Source organism: Henckelia pumila, chromosome 2, assembly GCF_033568475.1.
Source record: "Henckelia pumila isolate YLH828 chromosome 2, ASM3356847v2, whole genome shotgun sequence".
NCBI classification, from domain to species: Eukaryota; Viridiplantae; Streptophyta; class Magnoliopsida; order Lamiales; family Gesneriaceae; genus Henckelia; species Henckelia pumila.
In genome coordinates, this window is record NC_133121.1 from 11,194,752 (window position 1) to 11,211,628 (window position 16,877).

The 16,877-nt window shown below is 33.1% G+C and overlaps 1 protein-coding gene across 2 annotated transcripts; it reads left to right on the plus strand.

The window, feature by feature from the left end:
- The first annotated feature begins 9,013 nt into the window (after positions 1-9,013).
- Positions 9,014-14,562, plus strand: LOC140882008 (4-coumarate--CoA ligase-like 9). 2 transcript variants are annotated; one of them, XM_073287714.1, is made up of 6 exons: positions 9,014-10,036; positions 10,158-10,347; positions 10,910-11,055; positions 11,133-11,200; positions 13,537-13,639; positions 13,896-14,562. In XM_073287714.1, the coding sequence occupies exons 1-6, from the start codon at positions 9,023-9,025 to the stop codon at positions 14,013-14,015; spliced, it is 1,641 nt and encodes a 546-aa protein (XP_073143815.1). In that variant the 5' UTR covers positions 9,014-9,022; the 3' UTR covers positions 14,016-14,562. The 2 variants fall into 2 exon arrangements, 1 of the variants encoding a protein (XP_073143815.1); XR_012150118.1 differs by lacking the exon at positions 11,133-11,200 and having other exon boundaries at positions 13,896-13,917.
- Positions 14,563-16,877: the final 2,315 nt, after the last annotated feature.

Here is a 16,877-nt window from a genome sequence, read left to right on the forward strand (position 1 = left end):
AAACTGTCTCAACTTATCTGGTGGACTATCTGAAATCATAGGCACAAAACGACAGCCTCGCTCGAACTGGCTCACGTACTCCACAACAGACCTGTCCCCCTGTCGGAGACTCATAAACTCCCGGATCATGCGACTGCGCACATCCTCAGTAAAGTACTTGGCGTAGAAGATACGCCTAAACTCTGCCCAGGTCAGTGTAGGAAGGTGAACTCCCCTGGCTGCACCCTCCCACCAGAGCGCTGCATCACCCCGCAGCATGTACGTCGCACAGTTCACCCTTTCGGTGTCTGTGATCCCCATATAAGCAAAGATGGACTCCAGAGAGCGAATCCATCCCTCCGCCACCAAAGGATCAGTGGTCCCCACAAACTCCTTGGGTCCCTTCTTCTGGAACCTCTCAGCAACGTCCTCCTCGTGGGACAACCTGGGACGAGTAGCCTGCTGCTCTAACAGAGCAGTAATCCCTGCCATCATATTTGCATTGGCCTGCTCCAATGCTGCAATAGGGTTCTGCAGAGGTGGAGGTGGAGGTGGAGGTGGAGGTGGAGGTGGAGGTCCCCCACGTCTGTTCACTGGTCTCGGAGGCATTCTGCACCACCACATATTTATTTACGTAAATCGCCATGCATAACTAAGTTTAAAAATTAATGCTAACTTAAATCCTAAAAAAAATAAATCATACTATAAACACTTAAAACTTACAGACCGGTAGCGTGGATTTCTGAGCTCGCATAGCAGTAATGACCCCTCCGAGGACCGTGCTTTGATACCAACTGAAACGACCCTAACTCTATAATAAATAAATATGCGGAAATTTTTTTTTTTTTTATATACTTAATAAAATATGTACATATATGCCCATACATATATGCACAGAATAAAAATATTTAAAATAAATAAATAAATAAATAAATAATTAAATACTTAAATAAAAATGCATTCTTAAAAATAAAATCAATATCTGAGTCAAACATTTAATTAAAAATACTGCATAATTAAGATGAATAAAATTCGCATGCACTGAAAATAATTAATAAAATATTCTATCTCACAACCACTGAAAAATAATAAAAATGTATCATGCCGACATAAATAAAACATGCATGTGACTCAGACATCTGTCACGGTCACGGGGTCACTGCATGTCCGCTCATACATCCTCGCCTCCGGTGGGAGCTACATCCTCCTCTGTGTACTCACCTGCACCATACCAGTGTAGTGAGCCTAGAGGCCCAACATGCTAATATAACAAGGGTTTGAAAATAATTTAAAACAATTCAATACTAGTACATACATATACATGAATGATCATGCTTCAAAAATACCTAACATATCATAACTTAAATTAAATAAACTTAAATAACATAATACATAACAATGTTGAGCAATTAATTTTCTAACATCGCATGGTTGTATCCGTAGTGTAACCTTAAATCATACATTAAATACTGATCAGCGTGAAAACCAACGTACGTGGCCGGTGACGAATCACCTCTTAAATTGGCAGTAAACTGCCCTTCAATCATATGGGGACGAATCCCCCTTAAATTGTCACACTACTTCAACTTCCAACATAAAATATTTTCTTGCTCAACCTTAAACATTAAATCATGCATAAAATATCATTTCATGAATGCATGTACTTGAATAAAATGTGTGTCCTTCATATATATTTAATTTAATTTCTTACTAACATATAATTATTAAAATAACTTCAATGCATAAAAATAATTAAATATATAATCAGGACACATGCAAATTTCTCATGGATGGTCCTGGACTGCTGGCCCTAACACTCAAGCCCATTTACTTAAATCTGGCCCATTAATATACTTAAGCCCAATATCTTAAACTTTAAGCCCAAATAATTATTCTAAGCCCAATTAAATCAATAAAGCACATTAAAATACCTTAAGCCCAATAACAACTTAAACTGGCCCAATGGGCCCAAAAACTCAAAGACTGGCCCAATAACTTTTAGGGGCTCAAAAGCCCATAAAATTAATGGACTAACTTAATTAAAATTTTAAAAACCCAAATAAAATTATTTGGGAGCCCAAATAATTTTATTTCAATTTAATTGGCCCAAAAACCCGTTACTTCATAAAATATTTTAAAAATTAAAAGACTCGAGCCCGGCCCGTAAAACCCAGACCCGGACCAACCTAACCCGACCCACTAACCTACTGACCCGACCCGAGCCACTCCGACCTGGCCCAGACCACTGCCCGACCCAAACCCACCCAGACCACCCAACCCGACAACCCCCATATTCTACCCAGCTCCTCCTCGGCCGTGAGCAGCAGGCTTTGCGGCCTGCTGCCGGCCAGCTCCGGCCACCCTGACGTGACCCACGCCCGGGCGGTTCCAACGAGCCATACCTTGACCCATCTCGATCCCTACACAGTCCTAGCGAGTGACGCTTCGGAAATCCCGAAAACTTCCGACCCACTGTGCAACCATGGTTTCTCCCGCTCGGCCGGCTCTCGACTAAGACTTAGACCGGCCTTGGATTGGCCCTACGAATCCTATCACACCTAATGAACGCGAGCCAGCAGCCTAGGACCGTCCATGCAAGGAAGAACGTGAGATGAATGAACACGCACGGTCTAGCTTCAAGAACACCAAACTCGATTCATATTTCTGAAAAATTTTTGGACAATTCAAAGCATACACAACACACACCTACGGATATCTGATAGGTACAAAACATAGGGAAGAATTCATGCCTTGCACCATAGAATGGAAGACGAAGGCGTAGATGACGATTCCGGGACGACGGGACGACGAGAAACCTAAAAAAAAACTTGAGGGGATCGGCTATGGAGTCCCTAAGACTGTCTCGACCGATGGAGAGGATGGTGAATAGTGGGGTGTCGGCTGAGCTTAGGAAAATCGTGGGGTTGGGTAGCTTAGGTTTAGGTTTTAATTAATAAAATAGGTTTTAGGTAAATTAAAAATTATTATAAGGATTTTAATATATAACATATATTGCTTAGAACTCAAAAAAAAAAAAAATCTGATAAATAATTGAAATTCCCGAAATATTAATTTAGTAAATTTTTAAAGATAATAAAAAGTCATTAAAATGGCTTAATTTGGATAAAAATGGACTCCTAAAATTATATAAAATTAAATACTAAAAATTTTTGAGATAATAAAACTAAAAATAATATTTTAGGGCTCTAAAAAGGCTCATAAAATAATTTGGCTAGAAAGTTGTCATCTCGTCCGTCCACGGTCCCGTCTACGCGATCAAATAATTAAAATACTAAAAATCATAAAAATCACTAATTATGGGTTAAATGCTTAAAAAAATAATTTAAATCATGCACAAATACTTCACATAATTATTTAACCCATAAATCTAAAATTTAAATAATTAATTATCCTAATTATGCATGCGGATTTACGTATTTAAAAATACCGGGTGTTACATTAACTGTGTGAAAATGAATTACTTTCTTCTTAATCTTTGTGATGATATTCTTCTGATCAATAGTTTGTTAAAAAAACTTCAAAATATTCTTCATTTTCAACTTATTTATTAAGGCATGAGTTAGCGTTGAAATTCATTCTAAATAAAACAACGTAAATTAGATTTTGTTCAATGTTGTTTGATATTATATGATAACTAGAAATTGTTTATTTCTTTCTTTATTCAGCACAAATGATAATAAAATTTTAACATTTATGTGTTATGAACATTTGGCACTCAAAATTATTTAAAAGTAATGATTATAGGCAATCATGACGTGATTTTGCAATTTTTTCTGTACAAATCATATAAAATAAATGTGTTTCTACTTCGTTTTTTTTTTGTTTTTTAAAAACTTTTATTTTAAATATAAAATAAATCTATGTAGGATTTTTTTAATTCCTAAATCTTAGTAAATTTATGTATTTATTTACATGTAGGTTTTTTGTGAGTGATATTATCAAAACATTTGGGTAATCTATTCTAGTAAAGCATATTAGTTGGTTTGTTTTGGCCCACCAACCTATATAGGCTTTTGTTATGAGCTGCCCACACTGGGCTAACACAAGCTCCGCCCTTGAATGTGGGACTTTGGTTGATATCCCAACAATAAGTTAGTTGACAGAAGCTGAATTAGTTATATAATGGGAGCTATGAGATCGAAGAGTGGCAACAGATCAGAAATTGAAATATACACAAGAAAGTACAAGCTCTGTGAGACTCTTGTTCTTAAGAGGCATAGACGGAAGAAAGAAAGAGAAGCAGAGGAAGAACATCAAGCAATACAGATGAATATTGAGATAGGATATTCATTGATTGTATCTGGATTGATTTAATTCGAAGCTTTCTAATCTTGAGACTTCCGTGGGTAATCAATAAAATTGTCTGAGTGTTTTGTCCGTGGATGTAGGTCACTTTGACCGAACCACGTATATCAATCTTTGTTGATTGTTCTTTATTGTATTGTGTGATCTTGCAATGATCGAATCTTGTGTTCTCGATTGGTTAAGTGATTTCTTGGTTTGATGTTCGTTGATTTCATTGTTTACAAAAATGATTAAGATTATAAAAGAAATATCAAAATTCAAAATTGTTAAAAAGATTAATGTACATGACTCAAGCTGATAAAAATCAAAGTTTCAAAATAGCCAAATATGAAGTGACAGGAAAGAATTTCCCAAAATTATATTTGGACAAAAGAATTTAATTAATTGGTTTGCACTTACAATCCATCGTGCAAGTTCTTTCAAGCTATTTAGATTATTTTTAGATATATTTATTTTGAATCTATCATATTTGAATTTAAGATATATTTTTTTAACCAAACGAACGCGTTTTAAAATTTCAAAAACCAAATGATTTTAAAAAATCACTAATTTTATAGAAAATATCCCCTCGGTCCATATATCTAAGCATATATGTGTTTTCACACCCATTAAAAAAATTTATTGGATTAGTTGATTTACAAAGAAATTTTCAATTTTATCTTTATTTGATTTTATAGGATAAAAAAAAGTTGGAATTAGTTAATGTATTAATGATTATGTATATTGGTAAATTAATAGAGAAATTGTACTAAATATGTAAATCGGACTCTATATTTGTATTTGGACAGGGAAAAAAAAAAGTTTTCAAGGAGTGACATAAAATATTAATTTACATACTCTAGCTTAGCTTTTGGGTTTTCGATAGCTTAGCTTTTGGGTTTTCGACGTGGGGGTAAATACTATTTGTCCCACTTTTGTCACAAGATTTCAATGTCCATCGGGCCCATATTCAATCTACTTTAACACTCGAGCCCACGAACTATAGCTTCCTCCAACGGTTGTCTATTTAAAACCAGTGGGCCCAAGTCAAGATTTATATCTATAGATAAGTTTTGATGCGTGGGCAATCGGCGTGCTCACCGACTGATGTGACATTTATCTGTTGAATATAAAGGATGTCACGTCAACGGTGCTCACATAAAGTATTTACGATAGTTGTTCATCATATCAAAATTCATCTATAGATATATATACATATATAGTTTTGATCTTCTGGACAACCACCGTGAGAAATTACGTAAACAACGACTGACGTGACATTCATTTATTGTTTGTCCAATGTATCACGACATTCGATGCTCATCTAATTGCACACGGTGGTTGCTCGGGGGATCAAAATCCATACACATTAGTTTTGATCTCTTGGGCAATTACGTGAGCACCGACTGACGTAACATTCATTTATTGGTTGTACAATGTGTCACGTCAATCGATGCTCACATAGTTTCTCACGGTGGTCGGTCAGTTTGATATATGAGAATATAAATTCATATATGAAAATAGAAGTTCAATCCTGATATAAGGTCGGCCCATCAAAATCCGTCATTTGGCTAGGCAGGACATTACCTCATACTCAAGGTGGGTTGAAAGTTAGACCCACCAATCTTGGGTCGGCCCACAAAAAATAAAATAAATAAATAATCATTATAATTAGTTAAAACTTACTTTCATAAATAAAATATTTATTAAAAATATCAGTAAAATTTTCAGTTATTGATTTCACACATATACACTTTATATAATTTTATTAATATAAAAAATTCATAATTTCCATTAAAAATACATATATCACCATAAATCCATAAAGTAAAATTATTATTTTTAAACGAAATTTCCTTCGAGGCTTTCGGGCCAACCCTAGCCCGCCTCGGGTTGCCCGTCTTTAAATGGGTTGAAAAAAAATTCAACTCAACCCCGACCCCTTAAATTGTATTGCGGGGGGGTCAACCTAACGGGCTCAAGTTGACGGTTTTAGCCGGATATCAAATACAATTTATAATTCAGTGCTAGTGTCATTTTTTTTTTTTTTTTGAGATCTTCAGTTCTACACATATTTTCCAGAAATGAAAAATCAATATAAAAGATTAAAAAAATGGTACTAATGTATTATATTCAAGTATTAAATTTCATATCCGGTACAAAATTCATTATTTTGAATATAACATTAAAAAAACTTTATTAATATTAAAGATTATTGTACATACATGTTTGGGTAGAAAGCATTTACATTAAACATAAATTAATTTGAGAACATAATCAATATGTTTGGAAACAAACCAAAACAATTTGTGCGAACTAATTTAAGAATTTTGAGTACAAATATATTTAATCTACATATTGATTTATATAATTACGATATCGATTGACTCAAATTCGGTACAAAATCATAATTTGCATTTTCAATGTTGGAGAGATGAAAGTGAAAACATAAATTTTTTTATACACATGACACTTATTTTTATAAAAGATATGTAATAACTCGTACTGAAAATTGAAATCCATATTTTCATCTTACCATTTAATAAAGCTTCAATCCCAAATAAAAACTAATTTGGTAATTTATATGTGTAGACTAAAATACCCATCAATTTTATTGACTGATAAAAATAATTGAATAATAATATCGTAATATCTATGACTCATTCTAAATCCAACTTCTCATCCCAAAACCAAGTTCTCACACGTCCTTTATTTTATATATATTATATTTCACACACAACGTGTGTGTTTGTAGCTAGTATCAATTATTTGTACTTATTTTTCACCACATAAATTATATATGGGACCAGAGTGTGCAACTAAACTTTTTGTGATCAAGGAACGTGGAATCATTTTTTTTCCTAATAAGGACTATATTTTGTATATGTTCATCCAAAGCTCACCAGTACATTAATTCGAGCATATAGCGAAAATCATTTTGTAAGTTTATTTATTTATATTTTGGTTAGGTAAGTATTCAATTTTAAATTTTGGTCCAACAAATTATGTTATGTTTTAGCTTTTAATCTTTTATCATGAAATGTTGACATGACATCGAACATACCAGCAATTTTCATGACATTATTATTGTTGATATTTTATATTCAACATATATACTTTTTTGTTTGAAGACATATTTTTTAGTTCACAAAAACTCATGTGAGATGATCTCACGTGTTAATTTTGTGAAACGGGTATCTTATTTGGGTCACCAATAAAAAAATATGATTTTTATGCCAAAATTATTATTTTTTATTATAAATATGAGTAGATTTGATCCATCTCACGGATAAAATACGTATGACAATCTCACAAAAGATATACTCTTTTATAGTTATATATAGTAGTTAGATTTATATATACATTTTTCTGTTATCCATATCTATATCATTATATAAAAGTTGTGCCTACTATAGTAAATAACTTTGAGGACATCAAAATTTTTTATTTCTTAATAAACTCTTCTTATTCACTATCCCACTAAATCTTCTACTCACTTCATTTTTTTCTTTCAAAAAAAAAAATTTATTTATAAAAAAAACCTATATTTTACACATACAAAGTATATGCATTTTTCACTAATATTTATTAAATATTCCCCCGATTTAATTTATTAGCGTCGTATGCTTTACTATTTCTATTACATGAATCGACAAATTCCTAAAAATTGAATTTTGGCAAATTACCTACATAAAATTAGACCATTGTTATCTAAAAATTCACATAACCTACTAATACAACCTTTTTAAACTTGTTTGTTATCAGCAGTGTTTTACAAGACAGGGCTTAAGATCGCCTAGGTAGCGTCTAGACGCTAGGCAGTTGTCTACCGTCCCGAACTTTAGATAGTTGAAAGTTCTGGGAGTTATTACATTAATTGGTCGTCTACATCGCAAATCGCCGCCTAGATGCCTCAAAATCAGCCTAGATGACCGCCTAGATTAATATATATATATATATATATATATATATATATAATTTTTTTATTTTTTATTTTACTTTTTTTAAACAAATATTACTTGACATATTTGCCCATCAATTTATAGCGGATGAAGATGAGAAATATGTCATGTATTTCAAGTTTGAATTCGATAAAGATGAATTATTGAAAAAATATTAAAATGAACAAAAATAATTAGATAATTAGACTAAAAAAATACTACTTAGGCAGGTGAATTCGATGAAAACGAATTGTTGAAGAAATATTAAGATGGATCGAAGATATTTAGTCTAAACATAAAAAACCGTCTAAACTCCGCCTAAACGTCTAGACGCTAAATGGTGAGTAACCGCCCGCCTACCACCCATTGCTTTTTAGTACATTGGTTATTAGTGAAAAAAACCTAATGTATTTTACAAGACATATATCACAATTCACAAAGCACCCGTGAACATATTCTTGTATACTTGCAAATATGCAATAATTCGTTGAGATGGAACGAAGTGCATTATTGACATGTATCACTTTAAAACGTAGAACCTCTGTCTAGATGAAAATGTTCGCATTACGATTTATGTTTATATTCAAATTTTGTTTAAAAAATTTTATATCATTAAATATTACTGACTTTTCAAACATACAAAATAATAAAATATATATTTTAATTTTGATCGTTTTAATAACTATCTAGGAAATAAATTTAAACAACTCGTGAAGAATTTATAAAGGTACCATATAAAATTATATTTTATTATTATTATTATTATTATTATTATTATTATCCGAACATATTCCAAGATGACCGTTGGCGAACCACCCCACACTAAAACGGGCTACTGCGCCGGCACCAAAACCTTCCACAGCCTCCGCACCCCCGTCCCCCTCCCCCCCAGCACCACCCACCTCTCCGCCGCCGCCTACGCCCTTTCACTTCAGTCCAACTCCCCTTGGAGTGATGCCTCCGCCGCCTTGATCGACTCCACTGCCGGCCACCGTATCTCTTATTCTCAATTTCGCCGTCACGTTAAAGCCCTAGCTTTCTACCTTCGCACAGTCGTCGGACTCTCCAAGAACGACGTCTCCTTCGTCATCTCCCCTAATTCCACCCGCGTTCCCATCCTCTACTTCTCCCTGCTTTCCCTCGGCGTCGCCATCTGCCCCGCCAATCCTCTCAGCACTCGCTCTGAGATTTCCCGCCAAATTGTGCTATCAAAACCGGTTGTGGCTTTTGTCACTTCGGCTACGGAAGCCAAAGTCGCGGGCCTGGGGATTCGGACTATCTTCATAGATGCGGATGAGTTCGAGTCTATGATGTCCCGTAGGATTACTAGTTCTCGGTCCGAACCGATCAGTGATGTTGAGGTAAACCAAGATGATTTAGCAGCGATTCTGTTTTCCTCCGGAACGACGGGGAATGTGAAAGCTGCGATGCTGACCCACCGAAATTTCATTGCCATAACCGCTTGTTTCTATCACCAGCGACTGGAGAGGACATTCCCGGCGGTGGTTCTTTGTACGTCACCGTATTTTCATGTCTACGGTTTAAGTTTCAGCCTCAAGTCCGTGGCTTTGACAGAGGCAGTAGTGGTGATGGAAAGGTATGAATTGGGGAGAATGCTGAAGGCCGTGGAGGAGTACAAGGTGACACATTTGTCTGTGGTCCCCCCTATTGTGTTGGCAATGGTGAAGAATGATGCTTCCGATAATTTCGATTTGGGCTCTTTGGAAGCCGTGGGATGTGGCGCAGCTCCGCTTGGAAAAGATGTGAGTGATGCCTTCATAAAGAAATTCGATGGCGTGACTCTGCATCAGGTCAGTTAATGATTGTCTGTGCACGATATATTGTTATTGGAAATCTTTGACGTTTCTTGAGTTAATTATTATATCCTGAAAACAAAAACTTAAAAGGTATTGGCTCCGTTGATAAATTAAGGGTTATGGAATGACCGAAACCTCTGGGGGGATATTTAGAACAGCGAGTCCCGAAGAAAGTCTTCGGTGGGGTTCTGTGGGGAAGTTACAGCCAAATTGTGAGGCAATGATTGTTGATCCTGAAACGGGAACTCAGTTGCCTCCTGGCAAGCAAGGGGAGCTATGGGTCAGAGGGCCTATGGTTATGAAAGGTAATATAGTCCACTATTGTTGCATCTTCTTCAATATTTTATGATCAGGGTAGTTTTGGTTATGCACTTGCTTTCATAACACCATATAATCGTGCCTTGTGTTTGTTCGAAAGTTACATTTGCAATTAGTTGAAGTATCCCCAACTCCCAAATTCGAAAGGTTTAGTCTTTTAGGTTGCATTCTGGTTGGTAGGCTTCAACTTCCACTCAAGTACATTATTTATATTTAATTTGGGAAAAGAATTGTGTTAACATGTGGAGCCTAATTATTTATTTAATGATTAATGATATCTTAGGTATTTAAAATATATTGATGTGATCCTGATAATATGTATATTGTGTTGGCCGTCATTAAGTCATAATTTATTTAAAATAACTCTTGCCAATGGATTTTCAAATTGGTTATCAAATCCCTCTCAAATCCAAATCATCCATCCAAAGTCAGCCTGTTTCTTTATTAGCTACCTACCACATTTACATGATATTCTTATGGCATGGGTAAAGAAAATTGGTGTTGTGGATTTTGGAACGTTGTAAAATGGTTTCATGGACATTCTTGTAGGTTATGTCGATGACCCCAAAGCAAATTCTGAGACCTTGGTTATGGATGGATGGTTAAGGACTGGTGATGTCTGTTATATAGATGATGAAGGTTTTCTTTTTGTTGTTGACAGGCTGAAGGAGTTAATTAAGTACAAAGGATACCAGGTAATCATTATTAATTTTCTTTGGTGTTTGAATTTGCGAAATTGTGTACTTGATCAAATATAAAGTTTTTTGTTTAGGTTCCTCCGGTAGAGCTAGAGCAGTTGCTACACTCTCACCCAGATATTGTAGATGCTGCTGTAATTCCGTAAGCTTCCTCTCATTAAAATCGTTTATATATATGAAAGGTTTGTTGTAACACCCCAAGTACTCAACTCATTATTTTTAATTTTAAACACGATATATTTGTGTTAAATAGTATTTATCTTATTTTGACAAATTTTAATTATGCATTACATATTCTGATATGGATACATAATTCATCATAGGAGGCTCCAAAATAATAACACCATGAATTTATTAAGTATGTTTTGGGCTAGTATAAGTAAAAGGGACTAGCAAATTGACTCGAGCCGGAATCAAGAAAAAGATTGAGAGTTGAATTCGAGCTCTATTAAGGATATTCGAGATCGAGCCTGATTTAAAACTTTAATAGTTAAATATTTTTTCTTGAATTGGAGCTTGAGCTCGATTTAGACTCAAAATATTCTAGCTTGTTTGGAAGTTATTCTAGTTGTTGCTCAAGAATAAAACTTCAAAAGGCTCTAAATATATTTATTTAATATATAGCTATATTAATGAACTATTAAAGCTTGTGAACCATCGAACCAAATAATCTAGGTTTGAATCTGACTCTAGAAAAGAAAATTTTCAAACATATTCGAGTTCAGTTCTAATTCAATAATTTTGAATGCAAAGCAAATAGCTCAAAAGCTTGCGAGCCAATTCAATTTACTTACACTCTTGGGTAGAGCACAATTTCAAATCTTAGAGAAACCCATTTTCTTTAGCCTAATTATAAACTCTTTGTCAAACCATTAACCCCAATAAACAAAGAAAAAGATCCAGTACCTAGCATCATATCAACACTAAAATCGACTTCTTTATTTGATGAATATCTTGCTACTCGGCTATTCCCTAGGAAAAACATAAGGGAATCTTGAACCATCCAACGACCAGCAATTCTCCTTTCAATTTTAACTGTTTTTACCGCATAGATCAAGCGCCATTCACTACCCGTCTCTAAACATTTGTTTCCATCTTGATAGCGAGTATTAGACAATGTTTTAAAAAGCACGAAATGTGATGATATGATGAACCTTCACAGTCAAGCTTCAAGGTTTGAAGCTTTATGCTGCGGGTTCAATACGAGATTAAGTGTGAAAAATCGGTTTTATTTTTTATTTTTTTGTACTTTTAATTTTATCAGGTCAATCAACATATTATTAAATAACACATGAACATACAAAATTTAAGAAGAAATGCATAAATTTTTAAGTTCTCAAAAACATAAAAATTTCAAAATCACAAATTGTGTGGAGAAAAGCTTACGTGATCATTGTTGGTTCAAGTGTCTTCTCTTAGTAGCAAAGAAATGAAGGGTTTGGGGCAAGTTTTATTTCAATGTCTTGGGTTTTTTTGGTTTATAAATATCTAACATCAATTATTTAAAAGTTAATTTTATTAAAAAAACACTAAAACTACATCCTTTGTTATATTAACTTATTTTATCCATTTGTAATATCTAATTTAGAATTTAGTTTCAATTTATACAACATGTTCATGATAATTAAATTTTGTTTTCCATCCTCAGTATGTCAATTCCTATGATAATAACTGGGAAAATGATCAAGAATTGTGAATCGTCACACAAAATCATAAACTATTATCTCATCATATAGTAAGTGTTAGACCTGTGCAATTTTGTTTGCATTGTGACTTGTCGAGGAGATGTAGAGAGCAAGATTGGATTGTCACCATCGTGTGGTACTATTTGAAATATCATAATCTATTCACATTTTATGGGAAATGTTCAGAAGTTAAGATTCTACCGATATATGCATCGAGACGCAAAAATCGTTAGAATATGGTTTTGAATGGCGTTTGATTTATGCTGTAAAAGCAAAAGAAAATGATAAGGTGTTGATGATATTGGTGTAGTTCAAGATTTCCCGATGAAATACCTGGATTTCCACCATGCAAAGAAGTGGACGTCTGTGTCGATTTGATGCCTGGAATTGGGTGAAGGTTTCCTCTTTGTTTATTATGGTTAATGGCTTGAGAAGGAGTTTATAATACGAGTAAGATGATGGGCTTTTTTCCCAAGGCTGAAATTGTGCTATTATATGCGGGTCTAAGTCTATACTTAATAAATACATAAAATTTCATCATTATTTTGGAGGCTCTTATGATTTAATTATATATCCATATCAAAATATGTCACAATGATTTACGTTATCAAAGTTAAGATAAATATTGTTGAACACGCGCACTGCGCACACATACATATAAATAATGAGCTAATATTTTGGGTATTACATTTGCTTACGATTTTTTAATAGTGTATCTGTTTTTTTGTTGCCGGAGCTTATATGTCAAATGGCAAATACTTAATCTCAAGGTTCTAATTACTTTATTTCGCAGCTACCCTGATGAAGAAGCTGGTCAAGTCCCATTGGCCTTCGTTGTGCGACGGCCACAAAGCAGCTTAGATGAAGGACAAGTTATGAAATTCATAGCAGAACAGGTAACGGTGAATTGGTATATAGTGGTGAAGCTTTTTATAATTCCAAAACACTCTCTAACCGACCAACTATATATTCGACATTTACTTTAGATTTTATTCTCTCTCGTACCATTTCAATTTAAAAAATTAATAACTCGCATTTATAATTTTAAAAAAGAACTATTTCATTATCTAATTTTATGGAACAGACGCCACGATACTGTGCAATATAGCTAACGACATGGTATGTTTGTGGTCTGGTGGGTTGTTTGTGCAGGTTGCTCCTTACAAGAAAGTAAGGCGTGTTGTATTCATTGGCTCCATACCAAGGAATGCATCTGGGAAGATATTGAGAAGAGAATTAACGAAGATTTTGTTGCCCCATTCGAAGCTTTGATATTGATAACTGTGGCTGTGCACAATCTGTGTAAATTTGTGCATGCTATATATAATTGTATTCTTACGTCAAGAAAATCTGCAGCTACATCATCGTTAATGGGTGATACTTCCTCTACTTCAGTGATTTATCAAACAGTCAAACCTATGTGAATGTTTCGTTATAGTTGAGAAAAAATGAGTGTGTCTGAGGAGACAGTCACTAAAGTTTCTTATCTTGTAAATGCATGTCTTGTTCCGAGCTTCTTCGTAGCTTGCGGCTTCTGATCTCCTGCTTCATTTCCAACTCATCTGTTTGCATTTGAAATCAACCATCAACCTCTTATATTTTGGATATATACGTTCTTCTGCGAGGGATCTTATGAGCGTTGGTGTAAATGAGTACGCCTATTTCAAATGTTGTTCACAGGATTTATCGTGCAAGAATGGTATAATGATTTTGACAGAGGAAGTAGTATTTGTATCAAGATTATGGTCTAGGTTGATTTGGTTGTAAATGGACCACATATCGATAATGTTTGATTATTCATGTCCTGCACACTTGTATCTTTACACCAATCGTTGGTTGAGTTTGGATTGATATATCTGTTTAAAATATTTGTGTTTATTTCGTTAAAAAAAAAGATATAGAGTAGCATAACTTTTTTTTATAGTTAGTATCAGATATTCAATTTTCATGAGTTACAAGGTAATATTATATTAATTCTTGAGGACAACAATTGGTGTGTGAAAACAAAAGTAATATCACACACCAATGTTGGTGTGTGAAAACAAAAGTTAATATATTTATTCTTCGTGAGGACAACGGTTCGGAATTGGTTCTATACTGGTTCTGTACGGTCCCCGACTCCCCACCCAACCGGTCCGGAATTGGAACCAGGGACTACTCCTCCAAAATTTCTTTTCTTTGTTTCCTTATTTCCGATCTTCTAAATTATCATTTCCAAAATTTTAAAATCATTATATTTTTCAATTATCAATAAAAATATATAAAATTATTTTATATAATTTTTTAAAAGAATATAAACAATATTATTAGGCAACGCTTTGAATGATTAATAATTAGAATAATTAATTGTTGATAGAGAAAGATATATAATATTTGCGATAAATAATATTATATATGGTGTGATTTTTAAAAGTAAGATAAATTTGTTGATAAAAAATTATGGACAAATATACCCTCACTTTTTATATATCTTTTTTTACCGTGGCTAGCACTCAAAGTTGCACAGATTGCAATCTGCTCAATCTCGAAATGCAGCAGCAAGGCAGCCTAGAACTAGACCCAAACACTTGTATATTTGAACGATCTGCAACAAGTATCACAGATGGGAGAAGAAGGGATCTAGTTAGTATGTTATTTTCTGTTAATTTTTATTCACAAATTAATTTTTTCCCCTGATTTACAGATGAAATCGAAGTTCAGATCTCAACCTGGAATGTAAAATTTTTAAGACTTCGCATTTACGTTTGTTCTGTGGAGAGAAAAGAGATTTTTGCTGTGGATTTTGAGGATTTCTAGGTTTGAGCTTTTTTGTAGGGAAAAAGGTATTATTGGAATTAAGGAGATGAAAAAAAATAAGGATTGTTAACAGGGGTGTATTCAATCCAGAGATTTAATGACTTTCATTGACTTTTTTTTTATTATAGACTTTCGTGGAGTTGATATATTTTTATTGACTTTTAGGAAATCTCACAGAGTTTCTGAAAAGAATTATTTGGAGTCCTATAGACTTTTTTGCAAGACATTTGCAGACAGTTGCAGTGATTTATTGAATTTTTTTAATAACAGACTTTCGTAGAGTTAATAATATTTTTATATGTTTATTCGATAAAATTATCCTTATATATATGTGTGCATATATATGTTTGTGTGTACGTGTCAGTGTGTGTTGGTTTATGTATATATTTTTATAAATTTTTAAATATAGTGAAATTATAATTTTAAATTAATGCACAACATATATATATATATATAATTAATGTTCAATAAGTACTAAATAAATAAATTAAATTATTAAAATAATTTATTATTACTTTCAACTCTGACAATAAAATCTTATTAAAATTTTATGATTTTTATATGTATAACATGATAATTTTATTAAGGAATTTCATAATTATAATTTGACGTAATAGAATTTCCATATTAGAAGTTATAAAATAAATATAATTATATTTAATATATTTTTTAAAAAAATTCTTTCAATTATATAAAAAATATTAATTTTTATTTTATAAAAAATATCTATAGCAATATTTGTTTTTATTATTATTTTCATCATTTTGTGGCGTAAAAGTTCTACTATTTAAAAATTAAATGACTTTGTATAGTTTATTGCAATTAATTGTATAAATTATGTATTAAAAATAACAAAATCATCTCCAAAATTTCAACGATCAAAATTTTTTTAAAAATGGATTTTCAAATATTTTACTTTTTGATTTCATATTGTAAAAAGTTTTATGAAAAAATTTAAGGAGGAAGAAGGAAAAGAAGAGGGAAATGAAATTAGAAATCCATTCAAATCTTTGGGTTCAAGCAAAGATAATTCTAAACATTTTATTATTGTACCTTGAACTTTAAAGTTTGTACTTTAATGACTTTCATGGAGTCATTAAAAGTCTCTTGGAAATTTGAATACCTATGGACTTTTATAGAGTTTTTAAAAGTCATAGTTGAATACCACATGACTTTTTAAAACTCCATAGACTTTTATTTTGGATACCACTAGATTTTCATAGAGTTTGTAAAAGTCTAGATTGAATACCTATTGACTTTTAAATTCCACAAGACTCTTTAAATGTCATGATTTCTCCCACTTTGAATACACCCCACTAATAATGGGGGTGGTGTGTG